This window comes from Bufo bufo, chromosome 3 (genome assembly GCF_905171765.1).
Source record: "Bufo bufo chromosome 3, aBufBuf1.1, whole genome shotgun sequence".
In the NCBI taxonomy this organism is placed as follows: domain Eukaryota; kingdom Metazoa; phylum Chordata; class Amphibia; order Anura; family Bufonidae; genus Bufo; species Bufo bufo.
This window is the reverse complement of record NC_053391.1, coordinates 543,467,661-543,494,713: the sequence shown is the minus strand read 5'-3', so window position 1 is coordinate 543,494,713 and position 27,053 is coordinate 543,467,661. Positions and strand designations below refer to the sequence as shown.

The 27,053-nt window shown below is 42.5% G+C and overlaps 1 protein-coding gene across 1 annotated transcript in view; it reads left to right on the top strand.

Annotated features, from left to right (window-relative positions):
* VWA8 (von Willebrand factor A domain containing 8) overlaps window positions 1-27,053 on the top strand; it is a 443,862-nt gene that overhangs the window by 315,463 nt on the left and 101,346 nt on the right. The window contains 8 exon segments of the mRNA XM_040425409.1: window positions 756-872; window positions 986-1,050; window positions 1,136-1,261; window positions 1,890-1,999; window positions 2,321-2,475; window positions 3,983-4,178; window positions 17,679-17,760; window positions 24,592-24,796. Coding sequence (XP_040281343.1) covers window positions 756-872; window positions 986-1,050; window positions 1,136-1,261; window positions 1,890-1,999; window positions 2,321-2,475; window positions 3,983-4,178; window positions 17,679-17,760; window positions 24,592-24,796 — 1,056 coding nt within the window.

Sequence of the window (27,053 nt, the reverse complement as noted above, 5' to 3'; positions counted from 1 at the left end):
AGGGGTTTAAAATAAGTCTGTTTGAAGAGTATCACTTCTCATTCCCTTCAGCTGATAGCTGATGTGAAGCCTTATATCTGATCTCCTGACCGCACACTCATTAAAACATATTCTTCTCCGTTTGATATTATAGCTAAATTAATAAGTGTTTATGAGATCAGGAGATCTGAGGAGAGCCATCATCTGACAGGACTGAGAAGTGATACTCTGCAAACAGACTGATTTTTTAATCCCTGTATCTCCAAAACAGCTGTAAATGTTTAATAAAGGCCAATTGAAAAAATGATATTTAAAAAAATGATATTTAGCCCAAAATGTGTAAAATGCTGTCCGTAGCCTTTAACTTTCACATCATGAAAAGACTCTGTAGGTTCCTACTTATAAAGAATTTTAAAATGCAACCAAGAGACTGAACATGATAATTACGATTCTACTAGCAACACATTTAGCACCCATTTATTTATATACCAAAAGCTAGTCCACGGCACTGTCCACAGAAGGTATCCACAGACATTGATTACTGAACTTAGTGAGTTTTGCAGTAGTTCTAACCATTAAGTTACAGTTTTAAAATAGTTCCTATCTACTATTATTTTATACCAAAAACTATTACCTGTGCCAACTACCTGAGAATATCTGATGGAGGAATGAAGCATGAAAAGGTACCTAGCAAAATTAATGTACAGAGGAGATGTGTCTGCATCTTGTCATTTCTCAATATTTCATTTTGTGGATGCCTTCATGTTTCTTTACAGAGCAATGTCATTCTTTTGCTGGACACCAGAAGTGGAGAACTTCGTCGTATCTTGTTCTCAGAGCAAGATGCAGAATCGCCAAGAAAATCGTCCTGGTGGGGTAGTAAAGAGGCACAGGTAAGCATGTTTAGTAGTATTGGTACCACTTTCTGAAAGATAACTTTTGTGCTCCTTACAGTTTTAACAACAGTCTAGTTGGAGGATCATCTTAAAAGTCTGATCTATTTCAGGAAAGCTACAGAATGTGTAGAGAATTCTCACACAAGAATTGGCTGCTGTTCTTTAAGGAAAACGGGTGGGTGTACAACATAAAGCTCAAGTCTTATATTTATGTACTGCAATAACTCACAGCAGAATTATGATTTCTTTTTGCTTTACAGTAACTCCATCAGTGTACTGGATGCTCTGGAAGGCACTACACATGCAATCTCTTTACCTATCAATCTCAAGTCTGTGTTCTTAGTGGCAGAAGATAAGTGGCTCTTAGTTGAGAATAAGACCAATAAGTAAGTGTGTGTTGTCTGAGCCAACTGGATATAAGTAGTTAATAAACATGGAAAAAAATAACTTGTATTGATAGGATTTTCTTGATTACTTTGTCTTTGTCATCTATATAACTCATATTTCCTATCAAAAACGTGAATGGAAGTCCATGTCTGAAAATAACATAATGCCTACTTTATTCTCAACATGATCCCCCAATCCAATATAGGATCTGTCATATGTATAGTATATATTTAAAAATACTGTCAATAGTGTAACAGTATTTGCCCCTGTGCATATGAACCACAAGCTATAAAGAATGGCTTCTTGACTCCTGTTCCTCACGAAGCTTGATGTCCTTAAAAAATATACGTCACACATATGCTGTGCATGTAGGTCCCTTGAAGCCCCTTAACACTGCTAGTCATGATTCCCCACAGTGCCACCAGTTTAATTGCAAGATAAATCCCACCCTTTCCCTTCGCCAGAGAAGACTTTGGTGATTATGGTGCCCCCTAATTGTGATCGTAAGGAGCAGAAGTTATGTAGCTGAAACAAAGCTTGTAATTATGTGAACTGCTAAGTAAACCTCTTGCTTTCACATAACCGTTTCTGATACTCAATGTGCGGTTCTTTTTCTGAAATCTACAGGAAATTTCTTCTGACGACACCTTTGCATATGGACGCTGAGGACACTGGAGTTTGCCAATTGCATGCACTCGAGGAGGAAGCAGCAAGTGCTGGTTTTGAAGTGACAACAGGTATCTAATATATATATAATGTATCAAAATTATATTGGATCATATATGAAAACTAGTCGAAAACGCTCAATCAGCTGACCAGTCTGCTTCCCGGAGATACCAGCCAGATTCCACCTCCTATTTTGTTTTGGAGAGTTTCACAAAAGTCAGTATATGACAACTGTAGGATTCTCATGGCACAAGCAGTTTTCTGTACTTGGATGTTGCCACATTTAGTGTATTGGGTTTTCGAGCTTATAGGCATTGGCTTATATTTAATAATGGAATATTATTTAGCACGTAATCAGGGAGCAGAGGTTAACCATCGGTTTTTCTGTTCAGGTTTGGAGTCCAGCAATCTGCAAGTCATTTCCAGTGATCAGCTGCCCCCTGAGAACCTGAGTGCCGCGCTTGACCAGAAGATCACCTCTCCTAATAGGATCTTTTCAGATGAAAATACCTATGCCTCAATAGTAGTAGGGTTTCCTGACCTAATGGTAAGGGCTATGAAAAATCAATATGCTTGACTTTTGAATTTGCTTGGTTCCCAGGTAGAGCTTTCTGAATATCAAACTAAACACCATAATTGGGTCACTTTCTGTTATGGACAAAATTCACAGAATACTACAGAAAAAAAAAATACTGGAGCCCCATTTTTCTGTAGATGTATGTTCATTCATGTATGTTCTATACAGTATATTCAATGAGCACATATAATCCATGTATACCTTAAAGGAACCTGTAATGTTAAATTCAGCATGTTAAAAAGTGATTCCAGCTCTGCTGTTCTTTCTGTAACGTTCATGCACAAGTGCAGCCACATCTCTATTACATAGCATACACACTATATAGCTAATAGACATGCTATAAATGTCTACGATGGGAATACCCCTCCAATTACTTCATAGCTGTCGACGTATTTAGTAGTTAATACAAAATCGGCCTTAGGCTACTTTTACACTCGCGTTTGGTGCGGATCCGTCTTGTATGTGCACAGACGGATCCGCACCAATAATGCAAACGCTTGTATCCGTTAATAACGGATCCGTTTGCATTATTCATTCAAAAAAAGTCTAAGTCAAAATGGATCCATCTTGACTTACATTGAAAGTCAATGGGGGACGTATCCGTTTTCAATTGCATCATATTTTGTCAGTGAAAAACGGATCTGTCGCCATTGACTTACATTGTAAGTCTAGATGGATACGTTTGGCTCCACATCGTCACACGGTCACCAAAACGCTGCAAGCTGCATTTTAGTGACCATCTAAAAAACGCAACGGAGACCAAACGCAGCTAAATTGATGCAACGGATCCTTATCCATTCAGAATGCAGTGGGGCTGAACTGATCCGTTTTGGGCCGCTTGTGAGAGCCCTGAAACGAATCTCGCAAGCGGACCCAGAAACGCCAGTGTGAAAGTAGCCTTATTTAATATAAAAAAATATTTTGTCTTCCAGTTCCTAATTATTAGGAAAGGGTAATTATTGCCACTTTATGAATATTAGCATGCTCACTGTAAGGCCTTGTTCACATGGCAGATTTTGTGTGCAGATTTCCTTCCGCCCATTGTTGTCAGTAGGAAGCCATGCTGCCGTCCATACCGCCACAGGTTATTTCGAAATGAATTTCCATACCACACTAAGAAAGAACATGTCCTTTCTCGGCATGGTTTTTGGGCAGACTCCACTGAAAACCACAGCAGGTAACTGCTTGTGGATTCGTTCCGTTGAGTGGAGCTAAAGCTGTGGGCAGACTCACCACATTCAAAAATATAAAGCTGATACCGAACCCCAAAGACCAGCCTGGGCTTTCTGCTGCGGATTCTTTCACAGATTTATATGGTGGAAAAATCTGCCATGTGAACTTACCCTAAATGGCCATATTCCTATTGATGCGTCAATTGTTCCAATTCCTGTACATGTCTGATCAGTGCCAGCAATTATTGTCACTTTATTCTGGCCCTTTGACATTGGGAATAATAAAACGTTTTCACGTATTGCAGTCTCCTAGTGAAGTGTACAACTGGAAGAGGAGACATCCTCTGGGCAATCAAGCAAGTTCCCCGGGTGATCAGTTTTTCCAACCAACCAAATTTGCAAACATGAAGAGATCCAATTGTGTGACTCTACTAGGAGCTAACCAAGTGGTCAGAGCTGTGTCTCCTGCAGATGTGCCATTAAAAGAAATCTATCCCAAGGGTAAGGCTTTCATTATTTCCAGTAGATTATTTCTTCTTTAACATCGTAGCGTACTTGGTAAAGCGGAAAAAAGACATATGTCCTGTTCAGCCTTCTTTATTACCATGCGACAAATAGACTAAAATAAAAGGTTATATAATCTTGTGAGAAGTTAGAATGAATGTTCTAAAGTGTCTTCACATGTGGCAGAAAAATACGCTATCAAATGTGCAGCGTAATTCTTCACCATGTTATTCTATTTGGTTGAAAAGTGTCAATCGCTGCCCTGTATTTTGCTGCGGAATGACATTCTGCTCTGTAATTTGCAGCTTTTCTAAAGCCAAATGTCTCCATTCTTTGCAGTGGGGCATGTAATCTGCACAGAAATGTGCACCAAAATCCACTCCTTAGTAAAGAGCTGCACCTGCATATTCCACCACGTGTGAACGCACCCTTAAAGAAAGCTAACACAGTGTTCTAAAGAATATTTAACTAGTAATCTAAAAAATAATCTGTAAGGGTTCTTTCACACTTGCGTTGTCCGGATCCGTCGTGTACTCCATTTGCCGGAAGTGCCCGCCGGATCCGTAACACCGCAAGTGAACTGAAAGCATTTGAAGACGGATCCGTCTTCAAAATGCGTTCAGTGTTACTATGGCACCCAGGGCGCTATTAAAGTCCTGGTTGCCATAGTAGTAGTGGGGAGCGGGGGAGCAGTATACTTACCGTCCGTGCGGCTCCCGGGGCGCTCCAGAATGACGTCAGGGCGCCCCATGCGCATGGATGACGTGATTCATGCGCGTGGGGCGCCCTGACGTCACTCTAAAGCGCCCCGGGAGCCGTACGGACGGTAAGTATACTGCTCCCTCGCTCCCCACTACTCTTTACCGTGGCAAACAGGACTTTAGCGTCCTGGCAGCCATGGTAACCATTCAGAAAAAGCTAAACGTCGGATCCGGTAATGCGCCGAAACGACGTTTAGCTTAAGGCCGGATCCGGATTAATGTCTTTCAATGGGCAAGTGTTCAGGATTTTTGACCGCAGCAAAAAGTGCAGCATGCTGCGGTATTTTCTCCGGCCAAAAAACGTTCCGTTCCGGAACTGGATTTCTCTCCATTCAGAATGCATGGGGATAATCCTGATCAGGATTCTTCCGGCATAGAGCCCCGACGACGGAACTCTTTGCCGGAACAGAACAACGCAAGTGTGAAAGAGCCCTAAGCCTGTTACTACTAAAGGGGTTGTGCAGTGGCATAACATTGTCGTCAGTCTCAGATCAGCAGGGGATGCTGATTTCCTGTGCCCATGCCAATCAGCTGTTTGAAGGGGACGCAGCGCTCACACAGCTGATCCTGGGGGTTCTGGGAGTCAGACCCCCACAATCTGATATTGTTGAGCTATCCTGAGGATAATGTTTTTTGTATGGAAATAAAATAATAGACTTGGAAATGTCACAAGTCTGTAATTGATAAATGTGACCATTTGGATGTTGCTTTTTAAACAGTATGCACTTCCAGCAGGGAAGCTTGCTTTATTAAACCTGCATGAGGTTTGCTGATGAAAACGGAGCACAGTACAGTGACAAGCTGGGTGATTTCACTGTCATGCTAATCTAATATCAGATGAGCACGTGACAAGCGCCTGACAGCTTGATCAGAGATCAGAAAAGCTTGTCGTGCTGGAGAAGCTCATCTCATCTGATCCCTCCTAAAGCCGGGGTGTGCTGAGCAGCTATTCCCAGGACAGGGAGAATTGATCTCACAAACAAAGATGTATTAGCGGCGGTGGTCTCGTCAGAACGTACAGGTCTTTGCTGGTCCTTCCCTCACTGGTATTATTTAATAAATCTTTACATGAAGATACTGAAAATCCAATGCACAAAAAGGATTGTTAAACAAAATCGAGTTCTGCTTCCAGTGTCCTCAGTCTTACAAATGTCATATCTTGTTAGGCATTAGGTGGAATGTAGAGGAGATATGGAAAGTCTATATAATGAAAGTAAGAAAGTCAATGCGGTTCACCTAGATCAGGCATGCTCAACCTGCGGCCCTCCAGCTGTTGCAAAACTACAACTCCCAGCATGCCTGAATAGCCTACAGCTATCAGCCTACAGCAGGGCATTGTGGGAGTTAAGCTGGAGGGCCGCAGGTTGAGCATCCCTGACCTAGATGAATGCCCTCATCATGTGCATCGACTTCCATGCAGGTGAAGGAGGGTGCACAGACAACTTGGTGGACTGCAAGTCTCAGATGCTTCTAACATATTGTAGAAAATGTCAGGATGACCTCAAATAGTAGAATTCTGTGTATTAATTTACTCCTGCAAGTTTTTATTTTTACCTGTATAGTGCAACAAGCTTTTGTAAGTCCTTTGTGATACCGGTTTTGGTTAATGTGCCATTTATGGGTTTCTTCTTGCCTGATATGGTTCCCCTAGTGCAGCCTACTGTTCCCATTATGCCTATGGCTCTTCAGCGACTCAGGGGGCAAAGTCTCATCACATTGCACTTGCTCTCCTCTAAGGGCAGCCAGTGATAGACAGGACTACTGTCCCCTAAATCACACTGCTGAGTCTCAGTGTATTCTACATATTGCAGCTACAGCCTATCTCCCCTGTCTCCTGCTTGTGATTGATAGGTTCCTCTCTGTTAGCATTTACAAACGGGAGGCAGGGGAATATTGCTGGTGATTTGGCATTATATGTCCAAAAAAATGCTTCTTTTAAATCTGATTGTCATATTAGAAAAGCACTTAAAGCCTTTGACCTTTGATGCATAATAATGTTTCTATTGTTTCCATCAGATTTTAAATGAAGAAATAAATGCAAAATTTATTTGAGGTGCTGCTCGATTTTTTCTATAATACTATGGAAAAAAGGCTTGGTACTATGTTCTTATGGTAGAATATGGCATTTGCTTATGCTAGGCTTATAGAGTCCCATATAGAGCACTTGGAAATGGATTGACGAGCACTTTTATCATAGATGTTTCAGGCTTGCTACACATAGTTCCTGTATTTTCCATTATATTTCATATTGTAGATTCATAAACACGGACTGTAGCTAAGACTGGAGAGGTCAACAATCATTTCGATGTTCTATATAATCTAAATTTGTAACCCTGATGCAGTTTTGGCAGCCTCCCCGCTTAGGTTTACCATTGTTAGCATGGTTGTTATGCCGTACTTCAGGGGCAGCAAGTGTGCATTTATGTTCTTTCCATATTTGAATTGCTTCATAGGCGTGCATACAGGGTGTGCCGGGTGTGCCTGGGCATACCCTTATCAAGCCTGCTGGCCGGTGAATACTAATGTACCGGAGGACCAGGAAGCGGTGAACGCTATGTACTTACCGCTTCCTGGTCCTTGGCTGTCGGCTGTGCAGGGATGCGCACAGCGTGAGGCGCTTTGTGACGTCACGCTGTGCGCGCCAGTTCAGAGCAAAGCCGACAGCAGCAGGAAGAGGATCACGGGCGGCGGCATCCAGGAGCAGAGAGGTAAGTGATTTTTATTTTATGAAAATGAGGCTGCTGGGGGCATAATAAATGCATAATGGGGGCTAATGAGGCATAATGGGGGCTAATGAGGCATATAGGGGGCTATGAGAGGCATAATGGGGGCTAATGAGGCATAAGGGCTGATAATGGGGGCTAATGGCATAAAGGCTATATATATATGTATGCATACATACATACATACATACATACATACACATGCACGCGCAGTGTGTGTGTTTGTGCTTTAGGGTGCACGCCTATGAATTGCTTTACCCATATGTACTAGATTTACTGTGGGTATCTATGTACGGCAGTACGGAATAGGTTAGAAAGCAAATGCATTCTGATTGTATTTGTTGTTTCCTAAATCAAATAGTAAAAAAAGGAGCCAGCGTGATGCTGCACAGATGTAGTCCAGGTCAGTGTTGCTGGTAATATCGTATGTAAATGGGCCGTCTCTTTCGTCATCTGAATAGGGCTATTGAAACAAGAAGGCGATGTCAGGTAGTGTTTCCTAATTTAGTATGTTCATGAACAGTGTGAGTGCGAGGTGACAAATCCATTTCACATAGCGTGTGTGTGTGATGAATGCGAGAAGAAGGAGGCTTATATTTGGTTTTTGCTGCAACCACATTATTCCTTATAACACATATGCAACTAGTTTATTTATAGTAACTTATATTTTAAAAAAATCCCAGATGAAAGTTTTGCTTTTTGGTTTTACCAAATTTTTTCTTATAGTTTGAGATTGTTTTTTTTTCATACGAGGGGTGAACTTTGGAGATGGCCTAGAGCTGCCCATTTATCCAGTGCACTACCAATGGCCTTTCTACTTAGGGCTGTTTCACACGAGCGAGTCCATTGCAAGAATCACGCTTTGTGTGTGAGTGTGATCCTCCGCTCTGGACTCGCAGGAGCGCACGGCGTTATCATGATTTATAATGCTATGTGCCTCTGCTTGACCTTATTTCTACAGAATCATACTGACCGCTTTATATCACTATGATTCTGTGGAAAAAAGGCCATGCAGAGACACACAGCATTATAAATCATAGTACATAAGGCCGAAAAAATACATTTGTCCATCCAGTTCAGCCTGTTATCCTGCAAGTTGATCCAGAGGAAGGCAAAAAAAAAAAACTGTGAGGTAGAAGCCAATTTTCCCCACTTTAGGGGAATAAAAAATTCCTTCCCGACTCCAATCAGGCAATCAGAATAACTCCCTGGATCAACGACCCCTCTCTAGTAGCTATAGCCTGTAATATTATTACGCTCCAGAAATACATCCAGGCCCCTCTTGAATTCCTTTATTGTACTCACCATCACCACCTCCTCAGGCAGAGAGTTCCATAGTCTCACTGCTCTTACCGTAAAGAATCCTTTTCTATGTTTGTGTACAAACCTTCTTTCCTCCAGACGCAGAGGATGTCCCCTCGTCACAATATACGTAAAAGATAAAAGAAAAAATTGGAGTGGATGTGTGGAAAGGGGGATTGGGACAGGGAAAGGAGAATAGGAGGGGTGAAGCGCCTCGTCACAATCACAGTCCTGGGGATAAATAGATGATGGGATAGATCCCTATACTGACCCCTGATATATTTATACATATTAATTAGATCTCCCCTCAGTCGTCTTTTTTCTAAAGTGAATAACCCTAATTTTGATAATCTTTCAGGGTACTGTAGTTGCCCCATTCCAGTTATTACTTTAGTTGCCCTCCTCTGGACCTTCTCCAGCTCTGCTATGTCTGCCTTGTTTACAGGAGCTCAGAACTGTACACAGTACTCTGTGTGGTCTGACTAGCGACATGATAACGCCGTGCGCTCCTGGAAGTCCAGAGCGGAGGATCACGCTCACACACGGAGCGCGATTCCCGCAATGTACTCGCTCGTGTGAAACAGCCCTAATACAGAGCTAATGTTCTGCAGCAACAGGAACACAAAGATGAAGACTGCTTCAAGATTTCTTTACGACAAACGTGTAGTTATAACATGCATTTCTTTATGCAGAAAAACCCATTCACCTGTACATGTCTAGCCACTCCAGAATCTAGATAAGGAGAATGATGGTGGGATAAGGTCCCTTATGTCTTTTCTTGTTTTGCTCTGACAATGCATATTTGCAGTGGTCCATCTTAAATTGCTGAAGAGAGATGTCGTGCTGCTTGGCTATATTTGCTGCACACAAGCCTTTGCTGATTGACACATTTATGAATATTTTTTTTGTTTCATGGGCATTAAATCTCAGCTTCAATATCAGGAGGTAATTACTTTTTAATATCTACTGAGATGTTTCCTCTATGACAGCTCAGAGCTGTCGGTGATCAGCAGTATTTGACAATATTGGACGAAATTTTTAGTTTTTTTTAGGCTTTGAGATTCAGACATAGAAAATCCAGCCCTGTCTACCGCTATAAACTTAGTTTTGATTTATTATTATAATTTTTTATATATACATGTTCTGTCACTTACAAACATGACTCCTTGATGTTCTCCAGGTGACAGTGCCTGGAAAATCTTTCTTTGTATCTGTATAGTTGCTGTAAAACCTATCACTCTCAGAGTTCTGAATGTATAACTTTAACTGCCTTTATAAAGTTATTTATTTCCTTTGATTATATTGAAAAGTTCAATGTGACATTTTCCTTTTTCCTTGATTTAATGGGTCATTCATAGTGTAACAGCAGTGTATAAATAAATCATTGTACGTCAGGACGACTTAAAGGGAACCTGTCATGTGGATATTTGATTATAATCTAACTAATTATATACAATCATTAACTACTAAAAAGTACCTTAGATGTATTCACTTACTGGTGTGACAGATGGTTACCTCATAATATACACACAAAGATGCCGCATGATAATGAGCTGATTTGAGTCCAGCGTGATGTCATTGAGTCCAGCGTATATTTAATTCAGAGCTATAGCCACTCCCCTGCCCACCTGCTGCTGATTCATATGGAAAATAACTGTCATTCAGCAGCAGGTGGGCGGGGAGAGTCAGGAGCTCATGAATATTCATGACTCATCATTATGAGCTGGAGCTTTTCAAAACAAGATGTTGGCAGATTGACTGGGTCAATTAAAGAAAGTGACCCAGCATTTTGCTAAGAGAATCAGTCAATTATTTATGTTGCCCTTAGTTAGGACACCATAAAACTGGTGACAGGTTCCATTTAAGGAATGTTAGACATTATATACATTGTGCTCTTATTATAAGCGTCTCAGCTTGTAGCATGCAAACATCCTTTTGCACTTTATAATCCTATTCATTTTTTCCCACTTAACCTCCTCAGGACCGCCGTACGCAGGATTGCGTCCTGGCGGCGGCCCTGCTCTTCTGGGTGGACGCATATACGCGTCCTCTCGCGATAGCCGAGATTTCCTGTGAACGCGCGCACACAGGCCCGCGCGCTCACAGGAACGGAACGTAAGCGAGTAGATCTCCAGCCTGCCAGCGGCGATCGTTCGCTGGCAGGCTGGAGATGTGATTTTTTTAACCCCTAACAGGTATATTAGACGCTGTTTTGATAACAGCGTCTAATATACCTGCTACCTGGTCCTCTGGTGGTCCCCTTTGTTTGGATCGACCACCAGAGGACACAGGCAGCTCAGTAAAGTAGCACCAAACTACACTACACTACACCCCCCCCTGTCACTTATTAACCCCTTATCAACCACTGATCACCCCTGATCACCCCATATAGACTCCCTGATCACCCCCCTGTCATTGATCACCCCCCTGTCATTCATCACCCCCCTGTAAGGCTCCATTCAGAGGTCCGTATGATTTTTACGGATCCACTGATAGATGGATCGCATCCGCAAAACACGTACGGACGTCTGAATGGAGCCTTACAGTGGGGTGATCACTGACGGGGGTGATCACCCCATATAGACTCCCTGATCACCCCCCTGTCATTGATCACCCCCCTGTCATTGATCACTCCCCTGTAAGGCTCCATTCAGACGTCCGTATGTTTTTTACGGATCCACGGATACATGGATCGGATCCACAAAACACATACAGACGTCTGAATGGAGCCTTACAGGGGGGTGATCACCCCATATAGACTCCCTGATCACCCCCCTGTCATTGATCACCCCCCTGTAAGGCTGCATTCAGATGTCCGTATGTTTTTTACGGATCCACGGATACATGGATCGGATCCGCAAAACACATACGGATATCTGAATGGAGCCTTATAGGGGGGTGATCAATGACAGGGGGGTGATCACCCCATATAGACTCCTTGATCACCCCCCTGTCATTTTTCACCCCCCTGTCATTGATCACCCCCCTGTAAGGCTGCATTCAGATGTCCGTATGTTTTTTACGGATCCACGGATACATGGATCGGATCCGCAAAACACATACGGATATCTGAATAGAGCCTTATAGGGGGGTGATCAATGACAGGGGGGTGATCACCCCATATAGACTCCCTGATCACCCCCCTGTCATTTTTCACCCCCCTGTAAGGCTGCATTCAGATGTCCGTATGTTTTTTACGGATCCACGGATACATGGATCGGATCCGCAAAACACATACGGATATCTGAATGGAGCCTTATAGGGGGGTGATCAATGACAGGGGGGTGATCACCCCATATAGACTCCCTGATCACCCCCCTGTCATTTTTCACCCCCCTGTCATTGATCACCCCCCTGTCATTGATCACCCCTTTGTAAGGCTCCATTCAGACATTTTTTTGGCCCAAGTTAGCGGAAATTATTATTTTTTTTTCTTACAAAGTCTCATATTCCACTAACTTGTGTCAAAAAATAAAATCTCACATGAACTCGCCATACCCCTCACGGAAACCAAATGCGTAAAAATTTTTAGACATTTATATTCCAGACTTCTTCTCACGCTTTAGGGCCCCTAGAATGCCAGGGCAGTATAAATACCCCACATGTGACCCCATTTCGGAAAGAAGACACCCCAAGGTATTTCGTGAGGGGCATATTGAGTCCATGAAAGATTTAAATTTTTGTCCCAAGTTAGCGGAAAGGGAGACTTTGTGAAAAAAAAGAATAAAAAATACATTTCCGCTAACTTGTGCCAAAAAAAAAAAAATTCTATGAACTCGCCATGCCACTCATTGAATACCTTGGGGTGTCTTCTTTCCAAAATGGGGTCACATGTAGGGTATTTATACTGCCCTGGCATTTTAGGGGCCCTAAAGCGTGAGAAGAAGTCTGGGATCCAAATGTCTAAAAATGCCCTCCTAAAAGGAATTTGGGCCGCTTTGCACATCTAGGCTGCAAAAAAGTGTCACACATCTGGTATCGCCGTACTCAGGAGAAGTTGGGCAATGTGTTTTGGGGTGTCATTTTACATATACCCATGCTGGGTGAGATAAATATCTTGGTCAAATGCCAACTTTGTATAAAAATTGGGAAAAGTTGTCTTTTGCCGAGATATTTCTCTCACCCAGCATGAGTATATGTAAAAAGACACCCTAAAACACATTGCCCAACTTCTCCTGAATACGGTGATACCACATGTGTGACACTTTTTTGCAGCCTAGGTGGGCAAAGGGGCCCACATTCTAAAGAGCACCTTTAGGATTTCACAGGTCATTTACCTACTTACCACACATTAGGGCCCCTAGAATGCCAGGGCAGTATAACTACCCCACAAGTGACTCCCATTTTGGAAAGAAGACCCCAAGGTATTCCGGGAGGGGCATGACGAGTTCCTAGAATTTTTTCTTTTTTGTCACAAGTTAGCGGAAAATGATGATTTTTTTTTCTTTTTTTTTTTTCTTACAAAGTCTCATATTCCACTAACTTGTGACAAAAAAAAACTTCCATGAACTCACTATGCCCATCACAAAATACCTTGGGGTGTCTTCTTTCCAAAATGGGGTCACTTGTGGGGTAGTTATACTGCCCTGGCATTTTAGGGGCCCGAATGCGTGAGAAGTGGTTTGAAATCAAAATCTGTAAAAAATGGCCGGTGAAATCCGAAAGGTGCTCTTTGGAATGTGGGCCCCTTTGCCCACCTAGGCTGCAAAAAAGTGTCACACATCTGGTATCACCGTACTCAGGAGAAGTTGGGCAATGTTTTTTGGGGTGTCATTTTACATATACCCATGCTGGGTGAGATAAATATCTTGGTCAAATGCCAACTTTGTATAAAAAAATGGGAAAAGTTGTCTTTTGCCAAGATATTTCTCTCACCCAGCATAGGTATATGAAAAATTACACCCCAAAACACATTGCCCAACTTCTCCTGAGTACGGAGATACCACATGTGTGACACTTTTTTGCAGCCTAGGTGGGCAAAGGGGCCCACATTCCAAAGAGCACCTTTCGGATTTCACCGGCCATTTTTTACAGATTTTGATTTCAAACTACTTACCACACATTTGGGCCCCTAGAATGCCAGGGCAGTATAACTACCCCACAAGTGACCCCATTTTGGAAAGAAGACACCCCAAGGTATTCGCTGATGGGCATAGTGAGTTCATAGAAGTTTTTATTTTTTGTCACAAGTTAGTGGAATATGAGACTTTGTAAGAAAAAAAAAAAAATCATCATTTTCCGCTAACTTGTGACAAAAATAAAAAGTTCTATGAACTCGCTATGCCCATCAGCGAATACCTTAGGGTGTCTACTTTCCGAAATGGGGTCATTTGTGGGGTGTTTGTACTGTCTGGGCATTGTAGAACCTCAGGAAACATGACAGGTGCTCAGAAAGTCAGAGCTGCTTCAAAAAGCGGAAATTCACATTTTTGTACCATAGTTTGTAAACGCTATAACTTTTACCCAAACCATTTTTTTTTTTATCAAAGACATGTAGAACAATAAATTTTGAGAAAAATTTATATATGGATGTCGTTTTTTTTGCAAAATTTCACAACTGAAAGTGAAAAATGTCATTTTTTTGCCAAAAAATCGTTAAATTTCGATTAATAACAAAAAAAGTAAAAATGTCAGCAGCAATGAAATACCACCAAATGAAAGCTCTATTAGTGAGAAGAAAAGGAGGTAAAATTCATTTGGGTGGTAAGTTGCATGACCGAGCAATAAACGGTCAAAGTAGTGTAGGTCAGAAGTGTAAAAAGTGGCCTGGTCATTAAGGGTGTTTAAGCTAAGGGGGCTGAGGTGGTTAAAGGGGGTTTCCAGTATTTTGATAATAATGGCCTGCCCTGGAGATAGGCTATCAGTATCAGATCAGCTGGAGTCTGACACCCCATACTTCCTTTGCCTATCAGCTGTTCGAGAGTACCTTTGTTGCCCTAAGGACACAGTTACGTCCATTGTGTAATGGAGAGCGGTGGTTACTGCACCTCAACTCCCATTGAAATGAATGTGAGCAGCACTGCAGTAAACAGCTCAGTCCAGTACACAGTGGAAAGAGCTATGTAGTTCTGGTGCTTGCCTCTATCTGCAGAGCTACTCCCTAGCTACTCCCTATCTGATATTGAAGGCTTGTCCGGAGGCTAGGCCATCAGTAGGAAAGTATTAGAAAACCCCTTTAAATGTCCTTCTTTGCTTGGTAAAATGTATTTTTGTGGATAAATAGTGTGCATTTTGTTTTTATGACGTAAAAGTGTCAACTTTACATAGATCAATAGTAAAGGCACATAATAGAAACTTGGTAATATATCTTACCAGACAAAAAGACTCTTTCTCTCTCTAGCAGTTCATTCCTCCTCATCGCTCTTCTCCCCATAGACGTCAATAGGCAACATGTAATCTCATTCCTCAATGCACTGACAGTCCATCTCCTCTTGAGAGAGATGGACTTAAGGTACCTTTACACGAGAAGATAATTGAGCGACGAATGAGTCTTTTCTTGGTGTAGTGAAGGTTTCAACAATGGCCCTTTAGGCCCCTTTCACACGGGTGAGTATTCCGCGCGGATGCGATGCGTGAGTGGGGCTGTTCACATGAGCGGTGATTTTCACGCATCACTTATGCGTTGCGTGAAAATCGCAGCATGCTCTATATTCTGCGTTTTTCACGCAACACAGGCCCCATAGAAGTGAATGGGGTTGCGTGAAAATCGCAGCATGCTCTATATTCAGCGTTTTTCATGCAACGCAGGTCTTATAGAAGTGAATGAAGTTGCGTGAAAATCGCAAGCATCCGCAAGCAAGTGCAGATGCGATGCGATTTTCACTCACTGTTGCTAGGAGACGATCGGGATGGAGACCCGATCATTATTATTTTCTCTTATAACATGGTTATAAGGGAAAATAATAGCATTCTGAATACAGAATGCATAGTAAAATAGCGCTGGAGGGGTTAAAAAAAGAAATAAAAATTATTTAACTCACCTTAGTCCACTTGATCGCGAAGCCCGGCTTCTCGTCTGTCTCCTTTGTTGAACAGGACCTGTGGTGAGCATTAATTACAGGAACAGGACCTGTTATGACGTCACTCCGGTCATCACATGATCCATCACCATGGTGATGGATCATGTGATGACCGGAGTGACGTCATCACAGGTCCTTTTCCTGTAATTAATGCTCACCACAGGTCCTGTTCAACAAAGGAGACAGACGAGAAGCCGGGCTTCGCGATCAAGTGAACTAAGGTGAGTTAAATAATTTATTTATTTATTTTAACCCCTCCAGTGCTATTTTACTATGAATTCTGTATTCAGAATGCTATTATTTTCCCTTATAATCATGTTATAAGGGAAAATAATACAATCTATAGAACACCGATCCCAAGCCCGAACTTCTGTGAAGAAGTTCGGGTTTGGGTACCAAACATGCGCGATTTTTCTCACGCGAGTGCAAAACGCATTACAATGTTTTGCACTCGCGTGGAAAAATCGCAGGTGTTCCTGTAACGCACCCGCACATTTTCCTGCAACGCCCGTGTGAACCCAGCCTTAGATGAGCCGATTTCACAAAATTGTAATTTCGATCACATATACCATCATTTGTAAAGCAGACAGTTGCGCATGCACAAAGCAATAACTTGAATGGCATGCTTAAACACGCCCACGGTGTAATCGCCTGTAATCGTGCGTACAGTGAACGATTTCTGTTTAAACGTATGAAATCGTTAACGTCCAAGGATGATTTTTGTGCCCACACAAACGATAAAACCAACAAGATAATCGCCTCGTGTAAAGGTACGTTTATGGCGCTGTCACATGTTGTAGCCATCACATGACCAAGCTGTGACCAGGAACTGCAGGTCCATAATGATTACCAATGGATGAAGTGCTAAGTCCTATTTGTTAATTGGAGAAAGACCATGTGGCCATTAACAGACAGCAAGGAGTTACCACTTCTTTTATTAGTAACCAATGCCGCAGTACCCAAACCTGCTGGTTTTGGTACCCTTGTGGCCATGGCCCAAATGTGCGACAACCTCTGTGTGTTAGGCTTCGTTCACATCACCGTTCAGCCTTTCCGTTCTCCTGCTCTGTTTAGGAGCAGGAGAACGGAAAGGACGGAAAAGGCACATAACTGACGCCAAACTGAGTCCAACGGAGCCCTTAGGACCCCATAGACTATAATGGGGTCTGTTATGTTTCCGCTCAGAAGATGATTTTTAAGGAGAGACAAAAGTCCTGCATGCACAACTTTTGTCTCCGGTTAAAAATCATCTTCTGAGCGGAAACATAACAGACCCCATTATAGTCTATGGGGTCCTAAGGGCTCCGATTGACTGTTTGGCGTCAGTTATGTGCCTTTTCCGTCCTTTCCGTTCTCCTGCTCCTAAACGGAGCAGGAGAATGGAAAGGCTGAACGGTGATGTGAACGAAGCCTAACCGCACCGTAAGCAGAGAATGTTAGTTTAGAAATTTCTTATATTCACCTTCACTTTTCATTTATTAAAAAATTTTGAGAAGTTAGTGACTATTGAAGGGGTTGTCTTATCTCGGCCTTTCATGGCTGTTTGCGTAGATCCCATACACTGCTATGAGAAACAGCGGAGCGCTGGCTGTTCGCCCGTTTTCGTAACTTCGTCTCCCCTGGCCGGCACTTTAACATTTACCTGCAATATTGAATTTCTTTACTTCTTACCCTATTTATTTTCCATTGTAGATACTCTTCCTCCAAATGCATCTTCATACTTAGAGGTTACAGATCTTAATTCAAAGAAGCTAAAGTATATTCCAGTTCCAAGGTAAGACATTTTAACCTATACTGCATGTGTTCTACTGTATCAATAGATACTATAATGGCAACAAATCTGAGCAGAAAATGACATACTATTTATATCATGGTCTTATTATAAACATGTTTTTAAAATTGTTAGCCTTTTTTTAATTTGTATGTGACTTTCCATGCAAAAATCAGTTTTTCATACTTCTTTGTGTGTTCTGTAGATCATTTGTTATCTTTGCTGTGTAGACTGAGACATTTCAATAGCATAAAAAAATTAATAGGTTAATGACAACCCTATTGTATTGCTGGAGGTTTATCTTCATAAGGCAGCATAGCAACACTATATACTGTACTCACAGATAAGCCCCTGTATACATGCCATCATTTCTAGAAGAGATGGCTTTACATCACTTCTTGCACTCCATCCCTTCTTGTACTCCATCACTTTTTTTATTTTATTTTTTGCATTTCTGACAGTCAGAGAAGGAATAAATTGCACCCCTGTGTTGCCAAAGAGTCTCACTGACTTTAAAAGGGTTCTTCAGGAATGATGAAAAATGGCAGCCAGTAACCTATCCTAGGATATGCTTGGAGCACTTCTTATGGTGGGTGGGGAGGGATTCCCTGCTACACATTGCACCGCAGCACTTGCGTACTGTATACCCCACACCGGTGAGTGTTCCTGTCAGAATTCTCAGCCTGATTGCATACCGCACACAGGATTGCTCCATTATTATTTATTATATGGCAAAGTTTCTTCTCTACAGTAGAAGGTAATGATGCAATCCTGTGTGCGATATGCCATCATGGATGAGCAGCCTGACAGGAATGGGGAGCAGGATCAGCTATGATGGCACATCTCACACAGGATAACATCATCACCCTTTATTGTAAAGTAGAGTTTCTGCTCTACAATAGATACTAATGGGGCACTCCTGTGTGCGGTATGCAGTCAGGCTGAGCATCCCGACAGGAACACCTTTTAATGTGGAGTATATGCAAGTGCTAGAGCACAGTTTGCAGTGAGGCCCTGCACCCTTCCCCACTCCAACCAGTAGCTCTCCAACTGGAGGGAACCCATCCCAGTCACATTCTTCTTAGATGGGTTGTTTGCGGCCATTTATAATTATTCCCGGAGAAGCCCTTTAAGTGTCGCCTAGACATTTTCCAGTTTTTGCCAGCTTTACTTTTTGTACTGACTGTATGTCAAATTGTAGTCAACCTGGTTATCAGAATGATCACACAGTAAAACTTTACAATATTTACTAGTACTATAATATAAGTAAGGATGAGCAAATCGACTTTGGATGAAACATGCGCTCCGTACAGTATTAGAATGTATTGGCTCCGATGAGCCGAAGTTATTGCTTTGCGAAATCTCACGAGACTTCGGGTAATAACTTCAAAAATAAATTTCTGCTGTTAAAAACCTTTTCCCGAACTTGTGTTCGGTTACATGGTATCATTTGCTGCCATGTAGAGAAAACCAGTGAAGAAGCTGCAGCCATAAATGACTGCAACCAGAGCACCAAACATTTCTAATGCATTTTCTTACATTAGGGGCTTAAACAACACGTTCATTCTCACAATTGGTCAGGTTCCCCCAGTTTGCCAGCAGTTTATTAGATCTGAAAACCCCCATAAGTCACAAATACTGTGTTTATCACTCTAAACCTTAACTGTTGTTTTAGTGCATTCTTCAGTCCTGCAACTTATTACACTTTTGCCAAATAGGACCATATTTCCAGTAAAACTAGGTTTGGTAAGTATTTTCGAAAAGTACTCTGGCCAACAGCGCATAACCCATTTAATTGAAAATAAAAGAAGCCAGGTTTTTAGATTATTGACTACCGATCTTCTGGTATTTGTTCACATGAACTTCACAAAGTGTATGAACGAGTAAAAAAAAAGAGGGCAGCATGGTTGCTCAGTGGTTCGCACTGGTGCCTTGCAGCGCTGGCGTCCTAGGTTCAAATCCAACCAAGGACAAGATCTGCATGGGGTTTGTATGTCGTCCCCCCCCCCCGTGTTTAAACCAGGTTTAAACATATAATTTGAAACAATGAAATCATTCTTTATTTTAAGGTTAGTTTATACCAAGATGTGGCATGGGTGGTCACAAGGGGGCAGTATGGGCATGTTAGTGCGTTAGTTAGAGAAAGCCAGAAAACCAATTGCAGGGAAGGCATCAGACAAAAGCCTGTATAAGGTTACTTTTACACTAGCGTTAATATTTTCCGGTATTGAGATCCGTCATAGGGTCTCAATACCGGAAAAAAACACTTTCATTTTGTCCCCATTCATTGTCAATGGGGACAAAACGTAATTGAACAAAAAGTTATACTCCAAAATGCATTCCGTTCTCATACCGGAGAGCAAACCACAGCATGCGGATTCGTCATGACCGACAATGCAAGTCAACGGGGACAGATCCGTTTTCTCTGACACAATTGAAAACAGATTCGTCCTCCATTGACTTTCAATGGTGTTCATGATGGATCCGTCTTGGCTATGTTAAAGATAATACAACCGGATCCATTCATAACGGATGCAGATGGTTGTGTTATCAATAATGGAAGCGTTTTTGCTGAACCCTGCCAGATCCAGCAAAAACGCTAATGTGAAAGTAGCCTTACACTGCCATGAACGCTCATTAGTGATCATCTGGCAGTATAATACTGCCGCTGATTGCCCGATAAACGCGCAAACATTCGATCATCGGGGAATCCAAATCTTTTGACATGTTAAAAAATTATCATTTGCAGGATGCAGATCGTTGTGTCTAATAACGATCTGCCGCTGGCAAACCACTATACAGCATGGGGACAAGCAATGGCATAACGATCAATCCTCTCCATGCTGTGGAGGAGATCACTGCATGTAATAGCTTCCTTCCCGACAATCATCTGCCACATCGGGCTGTATAATACAGCCTTAACACTAAGGCTCTTTCACACGGGCGAGTATTCCGCACGGATGCGTGAGGTGAACGCATTGCACCCGCACTGAATACCGACCCATTCATTTCTATGGGGATGTTCACATGAGCGGTGATTTTCACGCATCACTTGTGCGTTGCGTGAAAATCGCAGCATGCTCTATATTCTGCGTTTTTCACGCAACACAGGCCCCATAGAAGTGAATGGGGTTGCGTGAAAATCGCAAGCATCCACAAGCAAGTGCGGATGCGGTGCGATTTTCACGCATGGTTGCTAGGTGACAGTCTATTCACTGTATTATTTTCCCTTATAACAGTGGTGGCGAACCTATGGCACGGGTGCCAGAGCCGGCACTCAGAGCCCTCTCTGTGGGCACCCGCACCCTGGAAAAAGTCTATGGTGTACCAATATGCCTTAGACTTTTCCTGCCACTCATCAGCGCAGGGCGCACTATGAACGCACAGGCAGGTATTATAGGTAAATAATAAAGTACATGGAAGATATATTATAATGGACTGTAGTTTGCAGGTTAAATTGCTGTGTTGGTACTTTGCCATAAATAAGTGGGTTTTGGGTCGCAGTTTGGGCGCTAGGTCTCTGAAAGGTTCGCCATCGCTGCCTTATAACATGGTTATAAGAGAAAATAATAATATTCTGAATACAGAATGCATAGTACAATAGCGCTGGAGGGGTTAAAAAAATTTTAAAAATTAACTCGCCTTCTCCTCTTGTTTGCGTAGTTCCCGGTCTCTTCTTTACTTCTTTAATGATGAACTACCGGCTAGGACCTGTGGTGACGTCAGATCAGATGCTCCAATCACATGGTCCATCACCACGGTGATGGACCATGTGATTGGAGCATGTGATCTGACGTCACCAAAGGTCCTTTAGCCCACAGCTCATCATTAAAGAAGTAAAGAAGAGACCGGGAACTACGCGAACAAGAGGAGAAGGTGAGTTAATTTTTTTATATTTTTTTAACCCTCAATTGATCACCTACTAAGCATTCTGCCCTCCATTCATTTCTATGGGGCCGCCGAAAATAGCCAAGCGCTGGCTGGGTTATTTCCGTCTGCCCCATAGAAATGAATAGGAGCAGGGGACGTGCGTGCGCGGTGCGCTCCCATTCACTTCTATGGAAGCAGCGCTTGGTGGTGGACGGACCACGGGAAATCCAGGGTCCTCCAGCCACAGCAATCCCCGCTCCGTTCTCGTTATGCCCCAATTATATGTGATGGGATAACCCCTTTAATGCTCACAGCTGTGGCCGTATTTCGGTCCACAAAAAACAGATACTTTCCATGTATATTCTGCATTTTTGTCACTCCCATCAATAGAAAGGACTATTTTTGCAATATGGGCCAGAACAGGACATTCTCTATAATTTGTGGAACAGCCATGGGTATAGGTGCTAAATATACGTATTCTGGTAACCATGGTTTTGTACTGGGTCAGTTTGTGGGTGTTGAAGTTTACACCTGCGAGGTTTGGATGGGGAAACTGTTTCCATAAAATAGATGAAATCTGCTTTAGGACCTTCTGAACTACAACTACATGTCCAGACACTAATTAGAATGCCTCTTGATTTACGTCTTATTCACACATCAGTGTTTGGTCAGTGATTGTGAGCCAAAACCAGGAGTGGAGCCCCCACAGACATAAGGTATAAGGGTAAGATCTGCACCTATTCTGTGTTTAGAGCCGCACCTGGTTTTTGCTCAAAATCACTGATGGAAATCACTGACTGAACACTGAGGTGTGAATAAGGCATTAGTCTTTTTCAGTAGTTGACCCTTTTCCAGCTATTTCTTTTGGGCTCTGACAGTTTGCAGCATATTGAGAAGTGTTGCCTTTCAAACCTGTAGATAAAAATGATAGCGGCAGTCATCAGATTAATATATCAGCCTATTACAGTGAGCATCGTTGAAAAGCTTTCAGGGTGCTATTACATTGTGTGAATGATCAACCTTTCTTTGCCAAGTGTGGATACACAGGTTCGGATCTGTTTTCTCGCCCACGTAGTAATTATCTCAGCCATAGCCTTTGGATTATTACCCTTATGATGAATGCTTCTCTATATCTGTAGCACCAAATTGTATTGTCCTGGAATGACCCACATTTTTGTCTAAACTTCATCTTCCCTGGAGTAAGACAAGTAAACTTGACCGTCTCTTATAAATGTGCTTCCTCTAGTTCACACCCCGAAGCATTGATTTCTTGTCAAGCTTCATCTCCAGCCAGGAGACATGTCATTATGAACAAGAGCAATTGTGTGCACTCCTTCTTATGTCTTGCATCATCATTTAGATCTAAAACCCATCAGGTCTCATTAAACTAATGGAAATAACTGGTTCATTCTCCTATAGCAGGGGTGCACAACCTGCGACCCAGGGGCCACATGCGGCCCTTGATACCATTCTGTGCAGCCCCCAACCATCTGGTAACAGACATGTATGTCTATGTTTCGTGACTGCTCGAATGTATTTTTCATGAATTATCCCATTAGATGTGGGTCCTGGAACTGTAACTAGATATTAATGTTATATACTGTATGTTTAATATGCCATAAATACAGTATTTAAGTTGTTAATACCTTTGAACGTTGGTTCAGTCTGACAATGTGGCCCCCAACCAGAAAACGTTGTGCACACCTGTCCTATAGGGTGCATGTCTGTATGAAGTTTATGTTGATATACAAAACTATTTTATCATATACTGTTCAGCACATGATTTGTTAACATTATATAAAGTTAAATTTCATAAGGTTGGTACCCAGTGGCGCACTGGACCAGGGGCTGCACTTTGCATGGTGTCTCTGTGGTTCTCTATATTGGTGATGGTGGAATCAGCAGCACTAGGGGGACATTTATCAAGACCAGGACTTTCTGCGCTGCTCTCTATCCCCTGAGCTGTCATAAATTAGGCAATCTGTGCTCTTAAGCAGGAATCTTCGACAGCTCGGAGTCATTTGTACCAGAAAACTGGTGTAAATGAAGATAAATTTGTCACGCCCCCGCCCCATCCCTTTTAGGAAAAGTGGCGAGGGCGGTGTAAAAAGTAGGAGATGCAACTTTTTAACATCACTTTTCAGACGCAAGGGAGTTTATAAATCTCCTCCTTTGTCTGTGTACCAACTGTGTCAGCAGCAAGCAGGAGGGGTTACTGGTTTCATTGAAGAAACCCATCAGGTGTGTGGAGACCTCTGTCTGGGCAATGCTCCATGGGAAAAAGGATGCAAATGAGCTCATGTCAGTCATACCAGAGGTTCCTACAAAAGGAAGAATAATCCATCTGTAGACAGCTGGTTTGGGGCCTCTTACAGAGTCTCTTCTAGCATACCAGTACTCTACTGACAAGGGACAAGAACCCCGAAACAATGTCACCACATGGGGTGCACTTCCTTTTGGAGGAGCCTCCAGATTGTTTGACATAGTGCCAGTGAGAAGTGAAAAGCAGTGATAAGTTTATGGCACTGCAGAGCAATAGATAATTAAAGGGGTTATCCAATCCTTAAAAAAGCCACCCTTATGCCGGGGTCCCCCCACGCTGAATATACTTGGTCCCCGAACCGCCACCGCTGCTTCTCCCCATGCGCGGTTGAAAACAATGCCAGGTGGTGACAGGGACTAGCATCGCTGGTGCCCATGTGTGTAGCAAACTATGCAACATGACCCTAGGCATCAAGCTGTGAACATCAGATTTTGGGACAATAAGTGGTGAGTGGATTTGTGGGAAACTACCTAAAAGATTAAATTACTATATATGGCCTACATACTGTCAATTGGAGTGAAGTTTTGTATACTGGATTACCCCTTTAAGCAAACTGAATGTGAAGACTGCTAAGATGTTCTCCATTATAAAGCCCATCTTGTACATACTGTAGCGGTTTATTGTAATGATTTGTCTTTCAGAGCATCATCTGTGTCTCCTTATACATCATGGTTGTCAAAAATCACTGACAGCGACGTTTTGCTGGCAACATTGGGAAACAGAGGAGTTGTTACTGTAGATATGGGAGGCAGCGTTAGACTGTGGGAGACTGGACTGGAAAGTATTCAACGCTCTTTACTTGAGTGGAGAAATATGATTGGACAAGAAGATGGGAGACCAGTGCAGGTAACAGATCTTTGTTCTTGAGTTCATCTGCTCCTAACACCTTTAAAAAAATATAAATAGACTTACATTCTGTATTACATTCTTAATACATCTCTATACTAGCTGGTGTGCTGCGAATCTCCTGCGTAGACATACTGTAGATTTAAATGTTAGTTTGCTGTTTTTTTGCAGCCACCACTAGAGGGAGCTTACTTTTCTACATTGAACTCCGTAATAAGACAGTAAACAATCTTCAGGGATGAGCAGAGTCATAGGGATCTCGTGTTACCTCACCCCTCCTGCTGCATATGTACAGCATGCAGATTTAAAGAGCTGAATAGGCATGTAATTGGGGGCAAAGTTCGGCCACACTATTGTATACATTAGTGCATTTTGTAGCATTAAAACAGCATGGTGAGGGTATACATTTTGGTGGTAGAATAGTATGCACAGTTTAGAACTGTTACGGCATCGATTAGGACTAGCTAATACGTTACCAACACCAAAATGATCAATTACTTATCCAGATTACAATACTCCATTACCACTGTCCACTACAGTGAATTTTTATGTGTGCATAAACTAGCACTAGTGGTACCCCATGTGCGTACCTGCCACATCAGATGTCTAGTAATATTGATTTCCGAATGATTTGCCAATGTAGAATTTCTATATCACCTTCAGAATCAATTCAAAGCGAATATTTTGCGTACATGACGCACCCTGGCAGCAGGATCTACACGAGGATCACTGTTAATTGCCAGTCTGCACCCATACTTGCTGGGCTGTGGCTGTACATGCTAAACGGAAACAGAAAGTATGGGTGCAGGCCAACAGTTTAAAGGGAACCTGTCACCTCCCAAATGCGTGTATACCTGCCAGCAGTACCTCAGAGTAGCCCGCAGTGTGATACTAATCATACTTTTCGTCCTGCAGTCCGATGCTGCATAAGGTCAGAAAACCATCTTTTATCCTCCATCCGCGCTATTTTGCATGTCAGCTTGAAGTCAAGGGGGCAGCGGCCTCCTTGCTTCAAGTCAAGGTAACTGCTCCCCCTCTTGCCTTTGAGTGACAGCCTGCAGTTCAGCTTCGCTTTTCCAAGTCTTGCGCATGCACGGTGCCCTCTGTTTTACTGCGCGATCCCATGTCAGGCAGCCGCTGTTTGCGGAGCAATACGCAGCCTCAAAAGGGTCAGTGCTCTAAGCTGCCTGACTGCGCAGGAGCAGCTGGCCTCTTTAGGGGGGCAGGGTACTATTCTCTGCTCTCGCTGCGCTAGCAAGAGATAATTTCATTCTCACGCATGCGCCGTGTTGATGGAGCGCAAGGGACATGCCATGAACATGTCGTCAGTGGTGACTGACACATTCATTGCGGGTTGTAACCAGGTTAGGATCACATGGATAATGTATGGCATGTGATTCAGGAAGTGCCTACAGTATAGTTTGACCAGGGAGCACAACACTGACCCAGTAGGCTTATTTTAATAACTATCAATGGAAAAGTTGTTTTTCACATCAAGGGGGGAGAACATGAAATAAAAAATCTCAGAATACCCCTTTAAAATGATCACACTTAGGCACTCATCACACTGTGTTAATGGTTTCTGTTGAATATACTGTATGTGCCAGGAAATGCTCCCAACATATACATTTAATGGATGTCATACAATGTCCGTCACTGATAGGGACCCATGTTAAAAAAAATTAAAATACTGTTTGGTATGTGAGTTATGTGCAATATCAGAGTGTACTGCAGTATTCCACACAGTAAAAAATGTATACCACTCGAACGGAGTCCAAAATGGCACTCTTTTTAGGGGCTTATGACGATATATATATATATTGGGACATAGTGATGAGCGAATCGATTTGTTCATCATAAGGATTTCTTTGCCTGTCCCTGCTGATGACGAAGTTCCCGCTGCTGCTTGATTGACTATGCCAGAGATCCCTCTCCTGCGCTGCTGTCCTCTGTTATTATTCAGTTTTACTGAGCACCCTTCAAAAGTTATGGAGGTGGAAATGTTGGGTAAAGAAGTAGAAGTTTCACAACTGCTAAATTATGATGTATACTTACAGTGCCAGGAGTGTCTCCAACAGCAAATGGTGCTGTAAGTTATTGTGACATACCCAGGCATACAGTGTCATTAGCCTAGTACTCTGTACAATTTATTTTATATGTTTTACATGATTGCTTTAAAGGAAATCAGTGGCTAAAACAGAGAACAAATGGTTCTCATATTTCCTGACAATGAGGTCCATTGTGACACACGTTGATG